The sequence below is a fragment of the Emydura macquarii genome, unplaced genomic scaffold, assembly GCF_026122565.2.
Source record: "Emydura macquarii macquarii isolate MOO-44397 ecotype Brisbane River unplaced genomic scaffold, CSIRO-AGI_Emac_v2 contig_2676, whole genome shotgun sequence".
In the NCBI taxonomy this organism is placed as follows: domain Eukaryota; kingdom Metazoa; phylum Chordata; order Testudines; family Chelidae; genus Emydura; species Emydura macquarii.
In genome coordinates, this window is record NW_027132813.1 from 12,021,162 (window position 1) to 12,036,177 (window position 15,016).

A 15,016-nucleotide genomic window follows, 5' to 3' on the forward strand; every position below is an offset into this window, starting at 1 on the left:
AGAGACACTACTCGAAGAAGAAAGAAATGTTACTCACCCGGAGCAGTAACTGTATTTCTTTGAGATGTATGTCCCTATGGGTGCTCCACTACCCACCCTCCTTCCCCTCTGTTTCGATTGTTCCCTAGGGGATGACTGGGTAGAGAAGGAATGGAGGACGGGTCACCCACACACCTCTATAGAGCCTCAGTGTCTGCCACAAGGAGGCATAGGGCTCATGCGTGGGCCGAATGGACATTGCTAGCTAAAAATCTCCAATCAAGGGTTAAAGAGGTGCATGCGCACCTGAAGTGGGGCACCCACAGGGATACACATCTTGAAGAACTACAGTTACTGCAAGGGTGAGTAACATTTCCTTTTGCCAAACTTATACCATTCAGACTGATTTTTTCTATGCCAAGTGTCTGCCTCAGGATGAATTGTTTTGGGAAGTTTCACCTAAAATGGTTCAGGGGCAATAAGGAGCAAATATGTCACTTTGCCTGTGTTAAAGTTCTTACAGCCTTTTGTGGAAGAGCTTGAGCACTTCCAAGCTCTGGAGCAAGGGCTTGAAATTTAGCAGGGGGTGTCCTCTGTGTCAGTGATATGCTTTTGCCATCCTGGTGAAAGTCCATCCAAATTTGTTCATATTGTGACTCTGAAAAATCACAGTTTGCACATGCTCAGAAGAGGCTTGTTAGAATTTAGCAGCTAAATTCTCTAAAGATTCCATCTGCACTGAGCATGCTCCATCCTCACCCAGCTCCTACATGCTGGCCAGATTGCACGTGTCATCTCAGAGGCCTACCTGAACTTTTCTTGAAAATGCTTTTCCAAGATGCTGAGAGCAACTGTGGTGCCAGGCACAGGAACTGAGAGCAGGGAAACAGTCGGTCTTGTGTTCTTAATACTTCTCCTCCTGGGACTTGAGCAGTATGAAGGAGAAGGACAGAACAGCCTGATGAGAGTAGAGGGGGATTAAAAGCAAGAACTGAGAGTGGAGGAAAAGAGGAAGGATCTGTGGACTGCAGAGTATATGGGGGTGAGAGAGAGAGAGAGAGAGAAGGGCATGACCTGGGGACTGGTAGAAGCAGAAGGAAGGTAATGGGGGGCAGGAGCTAGGGAGGAGGGGGACAGGAGCAGGAGCCTGTGGGGAGATAGCAGGGAAGGGGACCCAGGCAGGAGATGATGTAGGGGGAAGAAAAACAGAGCAGGACAGGGAGAGGCTGGGGACAGAGTGGTCTGTAACCACTGGACACATTCCCCTACAGAACCTGGAACTGAACCAAACATTGAGTCTCAGCATTATTTTGCTGTTTGGGAAACTGCTGTAAAACCCACTGGCAAAGTGAGTGTGTCAGCCCTCTCTAGGGGCAAGTTCCAATAGAAGAAAACAATCTCAAACTGCTACCAGTTACTCTGTCACCTCAAGGGATAGACGACTGCACCGTGAATCTAAAGATCTGAACCCTGCTGATGATCCTTATGGAGGGTCAGTGTGGTACCATAATATGGTATTTTTATAGATCTATAAAAAGACAAGGTTTATGCCTTAATGAGCTTTCATACTATTAACTTCAGTGGGAGTCAGGACTGGGCTGAAAATTAGGAGTTTACAATTTAATTAGGTCAGTGGGAGTTTTCCCTTAGTATGGGCTACACAATTAAGTGGATTGCACATATTTTGAAATTTTGAAAAATCTAAGGGAAAATGGTGCTTCTCATTTTTAAATTGAATAACTGAATCTACAGTCATAATTTGGGGGAAATTATTAATCTGTAAAACAATGTTATTACATGTCATATGACTGCACTTTCTTTGCGTTGTAGAAAAGTTCTTTCATCTTCACTATCTTGAAGTTGATGCATCCTGCATTATTCATAGCGTTTCAAGGAAGGCAAAAGAAGAACTTATAGTCTGTTCCTTTTTATGTCTTTTACTGTGACAACCATATGGATCAAGCTGAAACAGATCACCATTTTACACCTGCTGTACCACCTGTGTTCTTTGCAGAAATTCCTTAGCCTTTCCAAAATCAGCCAGACATCAGAACTCTTTTATGAAATGATAATTCCTGCCCTCATGTTTCACATTTGCCCATAGACGCATGATACATTTTATCCATGGTGTTGCAAATGTGTGAAGGATTAGGCAGGGGAAAGCAGATCAAGTTTATCCCTCAGGGCTGTCTTATAGTGAACTTCAATTTTATCTGACAGTGCATCTCTAACAGAACAAGCTCACTACACTGTGTCAGTGGGAATAGAAATATTACTGTATGCATCAAGGACATATTTATTGACTTTCAGTCCACTTACTACAGTCATTGGGTCTGCTCCTCAGCTAGTGTAAATCGGTGCAGCTCCAATGACTGCAAGTCACTCAAGCTAGGCTGATTAACACCAGCTGAAGATCTGGACCTATCTCTAAAGAATCTGAAACATATATTACATGCTAAATTGGTTTGTTCACTTTCAGGCAGGAGCCAAACTTTCAAACACAACTAATTAATAGAAGAGACTATAAGCGAACGAAGGGCTGGAATCAGAATAATAGCACTAGTGCACTGGTGCCACCCTGGCCTTGTATGGTGATGTCATGTAGAGATAACTGCATTAGGGTCTGCTCTGGTCTAATTTTAAAGCCCGGCCAAGCACAGCCGGCCCAAGAGTATCAAGGTGTTTTCAGAACTGACCCAAACTTGACATTTCCCCCAAAGCTGTATCAACACCGCCACCTCATCCTGGGGGCTCTGTTTGGTGGGCCCTTCCCATGCCCCCGTGCCCGAAGTCTGTCCCCGGCCACCTCCTGCCTGTGGAGTCGGCGCACCAGTGGCTGGGTGCCCTCCTCCTGCCCACCGCCACTGTCTCACTGCACTGCACATGCTGCGGAGTGAGAGGCACTGCATCAGCACACTCACTCCACAGCACAGCAAGGCAGCAACGACCAGCAGAAGTGGGGCGCGCAACCTCTGCCACCCCCAACCCCACGGGCAGGCAGAGGTGATGAGAGCCTACCCAACCCAAGCCCAAGAGGTTCAGGTTCTTTTCAGACCTAACACTTGTAGTCGGGTTCCGTCAGGTTACGAGGCTCTAAGCTGCACCTCTGTCTCCTTCCTGATCTCGCTGAGTGCACCCGCTCAGACTTCGTGTCTTTATCTCCCTGAGGCAGAATCATGCAATTCTCTGCTCTTAGACCAGGGTCCTGAACTATAGTACCCTCTGCCTCAATCATGCTTACTCAGCAGATCCAACTGGGTTCAGCACCTATGGTTCTTCCCTTAAGGACTCTGTGACCCCTGGTCTATATAGTGACCAGACAGCTTTCTTAAAACTAAAGCACTGTTTCTTTCACTAGTAGGAACAAAACATTTCGAGGAAAAAGGATTTAAAACCACAGTCTGCACAGGTCAGCATTCAACATTCATAAATTATTTCAGTTCCACATCCATCACATATGGCAGAAAGTACTGTCCCAGAAAGATGAGGCTTCCTGGAATAACCTTTTTGACAATGGTAGCAAATTAAAGGCCTGATTTTTGAACAGGGCTCCAACCTGGACTCCTGCCTATGATTTTTTGTGGATGCAATTGATGTTGTTTGGACACTGAAGTACAAGACTTGATTGTAGCTGCAATTCAGGTAGTGAGATGCCTAAGTGACATCAATTGCACATGCAAATAATTATTAACATCAAATTGAACTCACACCTACAAATCTTGAGCCTAAAGAGTGAGGCCAGATATTGAAAGTCTGGTTCTGGAGGTTTTAAAGACAATGCATCATTATTCAGAGATGTACTGGGTTCATTGGGGTACGTGTTTGCAGAAGGTAAGTAATGTTGTGATTGACTAATACACTACCTGCTGTAATTGCATCTGTAGTGCTCCAAACAGCCATGTGCTCTGAAGCACATAAATTTATTCAAACGTTATTCATCTCCTTTCTCTAAAAAATATTAATGTGCCCCTTAAAGTGTTGTGTGCCCTCAACGCATTAGCACCTCAGCAAGATCATAACCAATAATGTAGTTTAAATGAAAGTTGCACCTGTTTAGGTTATCACCTCTGTGCAAAAGATCAGGAGAAGTGTGCCTTGCCATATATAAACTGTGAAATGTATTTGAAACTACTGCATTTAATTAAGATCAGTGTTTCTCTGGCTCCTCTGCTGCAAATGGCTGCGTTACTAACAACTAGCATGAAACTTCAGTGGGAGCTTTGCCTGAGTTTGTATCTCCACTAACAGGGAAGTCCACGGTAAAGTAAGTGATTGTTAAAGAAGAACAGAAAGTTATTTACAATGTGAAACACTTATATAAAGCAGAACGGGAACTGGTTTTATAATCTTTCACTTAGGCTCATACTGCTGGCGTTGCAGTGAGGTCAATTTTCAGCAAGACAGCATTTGTCAGAAGTAGATCAGAAAAGCTGGTTTTCATTAAAAACTTAATTATTCATCTCGTTTCACAATTTCTACAAGGTGAAAAGTGCTTCTCATCATGAGACTGTTCAGCTTGCAGTGCTATGTTAGCATAGCTAGTTTTTCTCTGAATCTTACAGTGTGGACTCAGCTGTTCTTTGAGATTACACAGAATTAAGACAGTTTGGTCTAGTGCCTAGAGCAAACAGCTGGGTGTCAGGAGACCAGGATTCTATTGCCGACTACCACTGACCTTCAACAAGTCACTTAACTCTTTTGTCTTTCTTTTCTTCAGCAGTAAAATATACACACAATGATGTGGGTTTAATTCACCGCAAGAGCTAGGAGATTTTAGGATGAAAGGTGCTATCCAATTGTATATTATTCTTATGTGTTCAACCCTCTGTGACAGAGTTTACTACTTACTGCTAGGCTGTGCCTCCTTGTGGCTCATTGGGGGATTAGCTCTCGATTCTGATGCTCCCTCCTTCAGTTGCCCACCTCTGGGAGAGGTGTGTGTCTCTCTGCACTTGGGATGTTTCCTTTTTGTGGCTTGGCCTTGGGGCCAAATCACTATAGTTTTCCCCTTCCTCTGGACAAATGGTCTCAGGCAGTCTTCTGATCCACTGCTCAGACTGTGCCACTTCTCCAGTGGCTGATAGGGGAACCCAGGCCCACGCACTACTCTGCATTCCAGCCCAGAAATCCTAGGCCCAGCAACCACAGTCTGCTCCAGCTCCGACTTGTTGCTGTTTGCCATGGCTCTTTCCTACTTTTCTTCTCTATCTCTGCCCCCTGGGTTACCAGTGGAACTTCCTCTACTCCAGGTGGCTATTTCACCCCCTTTCGGGATCTTGCCAGAGACTATAGTCCAAGGGAGTATCCCAGGGCTTATTCTCCCCCTAGACCTCCTTGTCTTTAGCCAACTCCCTTCCTCCCTAGGGAGTGACTACAGAGCCTCTCCCTGTCATCCTCTCTTTCTTTGCTCAGCTCCTGCCCTAGGTGGGTTTCATCAGCCATTAGCCTTTATCAGTCCTTGGCTCTCCTCCAGGTGCAGCCTGTCAGATTAATTGGCCCTTTTTAACCTGCTCAGGCCTTGTGTGGGATGGAGACCCCATCACACCCTCTGCAAGATTCTGGTTGGTGCCCGTTAACAGCTTCACATGATCGATGTGATCACCTCATACTTCTGTCACTTTAAGTCATATCTGTTACAAGTCATACAATTGGCTTTACAATTTGTAGTGATTTATTTGTTGTTAGAGATTAGTTTGACTCAGTGTTGTTTTGCTGGGGAACAATCTGAAAAATTCCTTGAAAGCACTTCTTCATTGTCAAAGCACAAATTCCACACATAAAAGGACTTTCCAGTTTGTCCTGTTATAACTATTACATAGCTGTATATACACTGGAAATGCATTCTGGGTATTGGAATGCAAACGAGGACACTGTCAGCCCCACTTTGCATCAGGAATGCCTATTCTTAGCAGACTCTTTTTGCAACCCCAGCAGTGTTTTTCAATATAAAGATTTGCAAATAGGAAATTGATAATTTACTGTCATGATTAATAGGAATTTACTCTAACAACACGTTGTGGTCTGCTCCTGTTTCATAAGAGACTGATTAGAAGTAAATTATAGTTTACAAAACTCTTCTAGACCATTGTGGTTTTATAGTGCTTATTTTTTAAGCAATTGGACATGCAGTTTCCTCTGTTCTCCAGCTCTCAACAATATTCAGACTGGCTGAGTCTGAGAGTAAATCTTCCCTACCAGTATCAGACTATGTAGTGGGTTGGGGAGAGACTTTATATATATAAATATATAAACATTGAAATAAACACATAAAAATAAAACATCAGTACACAAACAATAAAACATTAAAAAGAAAAACATGATCTCAATATATATATATATATATATATATATTGAGATCATGTTTTTATTTTGCAGGTGAGAATGAAAGATGTTTTGATGTAATTAATTTATTTTCATGATCCTATAACTGAAATGATGTAAAAAATAGAAACAGTGCTTTTTTTTTTGTGCTTATTTATAACGCATAAAGAATTTCTGTTCCTCCCCTTTCCAGCCCTGAAAAAGGATATTGTTTTTCGTGCTTGTTTTTGCATTAGACATACCAATTCTTTACTACTTATTTTTCTCCAGAAATTCTTATGCACAACTAGAGAACTGGTTGGATTATGATATCATGAGACTTAAGACTGAAATTGAAGTAACTGTCTGTTTTATTTTTTGTTTAAAGCTCCTATCTTTTTGTTTGTTCTTGTTTCCACCTGAGAAATTCTTAGAGGAATAATGCTCTCTGTGAAAGATTTTGACACCAATTAAATATGAAGATATAGGTGCTGCAGTAATTTCTGTAGTGGTGTATATTATAATGGGGGAATATGAGGTTGGAGTTAAGACTTTGTGTTGTAGTGCAAATGCGTGAGTAACATGGTATGTGTCTCGCATGTGTGTGTGCAGGTATTGGAGGTGCATGGTAATTATTTGTGGAGTAGCAGAGTCTGTCAGATAAACTGGGTACCTTGTTGTGTGAGTTTGTTAAAGAATGAGCCCTTAACTGGGCGTTTGGCTGAGTGGGGATGGCATTTTTGTCAGTGAAATGTTGTTTAGCGGTAATATTCATCAAGAAGCAGAAATGGGCACAAACCTTATTTTGTTTCTTTTGTAGGTTACTTTTAAAACCTTGTTTTTCAAGTTGTGCAGATGTTTAGACTATGGGGTGGGGTAACTGCCTTTGAGTCAATATTTAAAAGATACTTTGCTCCACCAGCATTCTGGAGCCAAGCAACCTAGCCCCAAAAGGGGGTGGGGTCATTCCAGAGTAGTTGGCTCCGGCCGCCCCAGAGAGAGAGACTGCTTCAGCACCACTCCTGGGCAGCCTGTGTCGGCACTGCTCCCCACTGCCAGGATTTAAAGTCGCCCTTTCTGAGCAGAACCCCAAGGGGAGAGCAGCAATGGCAGTGCCACTGCCCTTCCTGGAGTGAAGGCCTCCCTGGAGCATCTGCCCTCTATGCTGGCTTGGGCCAATCCGTCCCTTTGTAGTAAACTGAGGTCTGATATGTATGGTGGCTGGAATGGGGCAAAACTTCACACTGGCAATAATGGAGCTGAGTATCCTGTTTCTGACATAAAATTACTATTATGTGACAAATGACTATATCTCCTGGCTCTGTTCTCCCATCTAGTGGCCAGCCATGGTATTGCCTTTGAAGGGGCAACCTGCTTCTTGTCTGCTGGGGAGTATTAGAGTGAATATTAGTGGGCTAGGATGAAGAAAAGATGGGAAGGATTAGCACATTGCCTCCTGAGTGCTCTTCTCAGGGAAGTTAGAGTCCTTCTTTCAGAATGTTACATTAGAGCAAGTCTGTATTGAATAGCCCACTCTCATTTCCTGTAAATGGGGAGTTAAGGACTTTAATTGCCCTGCAGAAATGTGGAACAGTCTATATTGGGAAGATAAGAAATGCTCTTACTCCTTGGTTTCCAAAGCCTGTGACAGGATGATAAGCCTCAGGGAAGGTAATGGAACATATGTTTAGGAAACTGAGGCTTGCTATGTGCCTCCCTCAGTAGTGATTATCTGGTCACTGTGGAACAAATGTGAAATCACCTTGTTTTTCCATTGCCATCTGTTTCACTTTAATTACAGAGAGGGAAGGAGTTTTGCTGACAGTTCAGTAGTAGACTGGCATCTAATGTCAGTTTAGTTAACATGAAGTTGGGCTGCCTTTCTGGTACCCCGGGGACTAAGACTGCTCGTGGAAGGGGAGAAATGCAAATGGCAGGATTTCAGGTATCCAGCTTGCTGGTGTTAGTTTAACTTTGGCACTGTGTGTATGAGCATGACAAACAAGAGGGTTAGGACTCAGGAGAGATTTTTCTTTCTCCTGATTTGTGCACAGATGGTATGCACTTCACAGGCATGCCAGGATTTTCCAGATCTCCATTACTGTCTAGTGAAATGTGAAAAAGTGCTTCCCCTTCACTTTGTCCACTGCAGCTTTTACTTGCATTAGCCTCATTATAAAGACTGATCTTAATTCTTTTTCATCCTTTTAAAAAAAAACAAGCAGGGATGCACAGCACATTTAGAATAAATGTTATTTTTGTTAAAAGCACCTATGTTTTGATGATGCCCTCTTCTCCTGTGTGAAACATTAAAATTCAGGCCATACACAGGAATGTTCTGAAGGTAACCTAGCACAGACAGTAAAATCTAATACAGGAGGCAGACTACTAACTAGAGGGAAAACATATTTTTTGATACAGATTGTGATTTGAAGGCAGAAGATAGGCTTCTGAAATGCCCTGTGTCTCAACAGATTATATTGCTTTTATTGTCAGCCTCAAGTGTGAAAGTCAAGGCAAAGCCTGAATAATTTACCTAACACTCAGCAGTAGTCCGAAGACTAAGGCCATGTCTACACTAGAGAGCTTGCAGCAGCACAGCTGTACTGATGCAGCTGCACCACCGTAAGATCTCTCATGTAGCCACTCTGTGCTAACAGGAGAGAGCTTTCCCATCGACATAATTAAAACACCTCCAACGAGCCGTGGTAGCTGTGTCGGCGGGAGATGCTCTCCCGCCAACATAACGCTGTCCATACCAGTGCTTCTGTCAATGTAACTTATATTGCTCAGGGGTGTGTTTTTCACCCCCCGGAGCAACATAAATTATACTGGGAAAAGTGGTAGTGTAGACATATCCTAAATGTACCAGCCCGGATGAAAAATAACTGTGTGGCCATACCCACAAAGTTATGGCCCCTGCAATTTAAGGAATTAAATGGTTGTGCACTGTTGTTAATTGTAACACAATATCAGTTTCGAGTCATTAACTTTAAAAATGTAACATTACATCTCTCTTGCTTCCCCATTAAGGGTAATTGGAGTTATGTGAATGTCAAGAATCCCTCCTGAAGTTAACAATGATAAAGATTAGGAATAGGTTAACATCCTATAGGCAGTTCCGCATCTGACAAAATGGGTTGCAGCCCACGAAAGCTTATGCCCGCAGAAATTTGTTAGTCTTTAAGGTGCTACAGGACTCTCATTGTTTTATCCTATAGGCAGTGCTTGAATAATCCACTTGTCCACAGTGAATAGGAAGCTGTCCTGAGCAAATACCATCAAACTCTGTAGCGTCTAAGTTGTAAGTGACCCCACATTACACCCACTCCCCAGAAGGCCCTGACATGGGGGATGAGGTGGTGTGCAGAATGCTAGGAGGATTCTGAACTGCAGAGTGGCCTGGAGCCAACTGTGGAGGCTGCCACAAGGCGGAGCAGCCTATGGGTGTACAACCACCTTTGCCTCTTCTCCCTGTGCCTTCTGCACTCTCTCTCTCTCAGGAGATGCAGCAGAGAATCTAGCCCCGGGTATTTTACAATGGCCCTCAGAAAATGAATTTGGTTATAGTTGTTCAGCTTGGATTTACGTCCAGCTTCGATGCCTTATAAACAGAAATAACCATGAGTCAGACGAACAAGGAGAGGGGCACAGTTCTGGGCTGTCTTGACTTGCTGATGCTTGTATCACTCATATAGGAGCCATTAGCCTTGCTGAGAATTGAGGACCTTTGCTCAGTTGAAGCACTTGTCCGACAGCCACCCCGCAACACAGCTGCCATTCAAACTCAAGGGCAAAACAGCGTTTATGGATAAATTAAATTTTGACTCATTATTTTGGTGTACATACATCTGCATTCAAGCGACTAGACTGCTGAAAAAAACAAAATGATAGAATATTTTTGGCATTGCTTGATTGCAGAACTAAGCTATGAAAGAATGTCATTTGTAAAGCAAAGCTTGGGAACCCAGCACCTGAGGAGACTCATCAGGTGAGGACAGGCATGATTTTTGTATACACTTTAAAGTGGGATGTGTTCTGCCATCTGTCTTAAATAGGTGCTCTGCCTAGATCCAGCATATAAGTCTCAAGGTTTTAAGCACTTCCTCTGAGTTGCTGAGCACCCTCATCTCTCACTGACATCAATGGGAGTTGGGGGCACTCAGCATATCTCAGACTAGAGCTCTTAGCACCTGCTGTCATTAAGAAAAATTGTAGAAGCCCAGCAGATCAAACTGAGAATGCATCCCTTAGGCTTCATTGATTGGTGTAGTGTAGGGCCCAATCCAGGAGGGATTTTTTATGCTAAACAGACATGGTTTTTGTGTCTATTGTCAGGAGAAAATGGTGGTTTATTTCTGGTTAATCATTCAGCTTTTCAGCTGGAATGCACAGCTGCAAAACACCGAGTCTGATAAAGAGCCTGCTACAATCTTTGGCTGTTGCCCATAACAGCTGAATTCTCAGGAAACACAAAAATACAGAGGAACAAGGCTCATTTGATTTTGTCACACATTTCAAACTCAGGAGAACAGAAGACATGAATTACACTCACCTAACTGGAGAGCTTTAAAGTTCAGAGTTAAAAACTCAAAAACTCTTTTTTAACTCTCATTTTCAAAAAAGAAGGTGATTTTAGATTCTCCAGTCTAGATGATGTAATTACTGAAATAAAGTCTGAGAGCATTATGAAGTGCTGAAAATGATTAAATCTATAGCTATTAAAAGGATTCTGTCACGTATTAAAAGTCATAAAGTAAAAGGATTCTTAACATATGTTAGAAATAACACCACAGAGTACTAAAGCTGAAAGAATTTTTGAAGTGGAATTGCTTCTCTCTCTGTTGTTTATTCACTTTTCACATTTCTCTGAGCTTGGACAATGAAAAAGTCTTGCCAGCTTCACTATTGTTTCTTTTAATTGGTTTATGGGCAATTTCATTTGGTTGGATCTCTCATGGTCTAGCCCAAGGCTTCAGTCTATGGATTACAAACACAGTGGGGACTGTTTGTTTGATTTTTTTTTTTTTTTTTTAAATGTGCATTGGAATTTTTCATGTTAGTTTCTTGGAAACATTGCTATTGGTTTTAGGCTTGGCAACCTAAATTTGGGGCCATATTTGATATGATAGTGTCCCTTTAATCTTAAGAACATTGTTGTGATATACTAGTTTCTAACACACATGAGAGCCTTCAGGAAATGGAATTTGAATGGCTGCAGAGTTCCATAGTGTTTTAATTATAATTAAGGTGTCATAAATTTAGGGCCCAATCCTGTGAGGTGGCTAGTGCCTCCTGCTGCATTCAGAACCCTCTACTCATTGGGAGGAAAGCGTGTTCAGCAGCCTGCATGATCAGAGCCTTTAAAATATTCCAGTTTTAGAGCCTGCTCTAATGCACATTTGAAGTCCCTGGGAGTCTTTCCATTGACTTGGATCAGGCCTTTAGTTATTATTTACACAGGGTGGGTTGGAAAGCGAACTGGGAATATGACAGGCTGCTCAGTGTTTGATAGCTAATGGATTGAAAGGGGTTGTTTTTAATGTAGTTTGCTTGCTTTGATTTGACAAAGACTCTATAAATCTAAAGGTTATCGATTACAGTATCAATGTCATAGTTTGCAAATTTGAACATAATCACAGGCCTCTGTTCCATGAAAATTGTGAAAGTGCGCTGAGGATTCTTTAGACTGGATTAGCATAAAATTCATTAGTGAGACATGCCTGAAGTGAGGGAAAAGCCCTTATTCTCTTGGGTACCTAAATTAAGAATTGAGATTAATTTGCTCATTTTCAAACCCGCTCCATTCTTTCCCCATCTGTTGCTCATAATAAGAATTTTAATAAAAAGAGCCATTGGCAGGCAGGAGTGTTTATAATAGGCTCATTTCATTTTATTTATTACCCAAGATAAATTGTCTACAAAGATAAAAAGAGGATTGTTTACAAAAGCTCTCGGGCAGCAACAGTATGAGTTTCCCTTGAAATGTGGAAGACATTTACAGTGGATGTGGCACCAGCTTCAATTTTATCATTAGGAAATAGAACACACTAAGATTAATGCTCGTGTTTTCAGTGTTAATAAAACATGTCTCCAAGTATAAGCAGGCTGTGACAGTATCATATCTGAGTTGAGCTGGCAATGTACTGTTTTTAATCTTACTGTTGAAAAATGCTTTGTTACTGGACTGACACAGAATGCTAGAAGGCCAGCGTGGAGCCTCCTGCATTCAGAAGATTGCTGTGGCCCCTACTGTCATTAATAGACTGGGGATTGTGAGTGCCAGGAAAGGCAGCAGGTGTCATTGCTTTAGATTAGAAATTTGCTTCTCGAAGCAGTTGATCTCTATGATGAGAAACTTTTTAGTTTGCACATTGCTGGAGCAGTACTGTGAATTGACACATCTCCGGCAGCCTGTAACAGCTTGCTTTGAACCCAGCTGCAAAGAAGTTTAGATAGTAGGGAACTATAGGAAGATGGCAATAAATGTAAGTAATAAAATGTACCATGTCTCGTGGTCATGGGCTGGGATTGTTGCTTTCATAGATTGGTATGGTGAGGTTATCCATGATATGGATAACAGGCATCTTCCCTTTCCATCTTGGTATCCTCCTTTGAGTCATACTTAGAAAAATTGTTTCAGGCAGAAGAAGAGAGAGCTCTTCAGACCTAATAAATCATTCCTGCTTCCCCTCCGTTTAGTCCACTTTGGAAAGTATGCAGAGTATTGCCTTTGGTGTGAATTACTTGTTCTTGGTTTCACATTATTATTAAGCATTGCCAGTGAAAAAGCAAACAAAGCTTGTCTTCAGGGCATGGGGAATAGATAGTGCTGCACATTATAATCAGCTTCTCTTGAAGTTTTGTTTAATGTCGTTGTGGGTTTTCTTTTCCTTTTTTTTCTTTTTTTCTTTTTTTCTTTTTCTTTTTTTTTTTTTGTTTAAGCTTTTGAAATCCATTATTCATGTTACAAGATTCACAGAGAGAAGCAACTGAATTTTGATTTCAGTGGAGATTCTGTTTTAGAGAAATGGCATTTTCATTATTTAAATCTATGCAGTAGATCTTTACTGCGTAGCAGACACGTGAAATTAACACAGCTGCTTGTACATGGGGCATTGATCCTGTTGTTTACTTGTTACTGCCTCTGATGGGAAATAAACTGACCATTTTAGCTTATTTGGACACTTTCAGTTCTCAGAACTCTCAGTTCAGTATTGTAAACATTTTATTAATTCACAACAGCAGCTTTGAGAAGCATTAACCAAACCAGTGGTCAACTAATTCTATTTCTCATTTTTGGTAAAGAGGCTTCCTCTGTTATACAAAAAAAATAATGCATTCAAACATTTTCAGCTACTGCTATTTTCTAAAATGTTCCTTCAGTCACTCATTTATTTTGTCTACTCAACAAAGTGATTTCTTTTTCTTTCAATGTCTTTTTAAAGCATGTTTATATTGTAATTCTTTCTTATTTACTTAGCCCATTGTAGCATGCTTTATTAATACAGAGCCAGATTCTATCACCCTAACATTTAATTCCTTACTTCACAAGCAGGCCCACTGAAATCAAAGGGACAGTTCACAAAGTGAGGTGTTACTTGACATGAGTAAGGTTGTCAGATTCTGACACCCTCTTTAAAATAATATAATTTAGGGGCTTTAATTGCTTTAGCAACATTCCCTGTACCGTATTTATCACAGTATACTTTACAACAGCCGGTTTGAGAATGAAATTATTGCTTGCAATTATTTCATAATGTTAATGATGTATGTATTAGCAGGACTGTAGAACTGAATTCCAGCTGCCTAGTAAAGTTGCTTGCCACAAAACCCAAGGGTAGAGGGAGTATTACAGAGTGGTAGTTTTCTGCCCTACTTATGATTCCTCCCCTTTCATCTTCAACCCCTTCCCACCAAAAAAGCCCACAGAAAGGTTGCATTTTAGTCCCTTCATGAAAAATGCCACTGAGTTCTGGGGCTGAGGTCTTGAGGTTGATCTGCACATTGCTGCCACGTGGTTTTCTGACCTACCTATGGGAACTACATTCCTTCCCCCACACTGCACCAGAGACATATGATAATGGGCATTTATGGTCAGAATTCAGGCACCCAATAATATGAATATGGTAGCATATATATGCACCTATTTGGGGTTCAGTTATCCAGGGAGGCAGAAGTTGGCCGTGTGTACAGTGGCGCATCAAATCCATACACTGAAGATATTCTGTATGAATTGGTCGCTGCTGTTGTTGATGCTTTCCTTCTTTCTTTTTGCCTAAGTTTGTCCACTACCTCCAGTGGTGACTCATGGAGATTACATTTGCCATCCGCGGCCTTGTGAGCGTTACAACCATGGAACTGTGGTTGAATTCTATTGTGATCCTGGTTACACTCTTACCAATGACTACAAATACATCACCTGCCAAAAAGGAGAATGGTTTCCTTCAGATCAAGTATCCTGTGTCAAAACAGGTAAAAATAGCATTAAGATCACAACTTCTGTGTCAGTTAACCCTTTATTTTAAAAGTATAATCACAGGGTGACTGCCTGTCAAACTATATTTGTGTCATGTTTTAAATTTTATAGATTCATTTTAAAACACTAGTAAAATGTGAAGTTATTTTCTGCTTTTATTATCCTGAATTTTCAGCAGCTAACTCCACAAATGCTAAAAAGTGCATTATTACACATCTGCTAAATCTTCTTTATTTTGTTTGTAAATAAATCCGTCTT

General features: G+C 41.5%; 1 protein-coding gene across 2 annotated transcripts in view; it reads left to right on the top strand.

The window, feature by feature from the left end:
* Window positions 1–15,016, top strand: part of SUSD4 (sushi domain containing 4) — a 154,455-nt gene that overhangs the window by 135,995 nt on the left and 3,444 nt on the right. For both annotated transcript variants that reach the window (XM_067564892.1, XM_067564893.1), the window contains exon 6: window positions 14,563–14,754. In XM_067564892.1, the coding sequence (XP_067420993.1) occupies window positions 14,563–14,754 (192 nt within the window). The remainder of the gene's footprint in view (window positions 1–14,562; window positions 14,755–15,016) is intronic.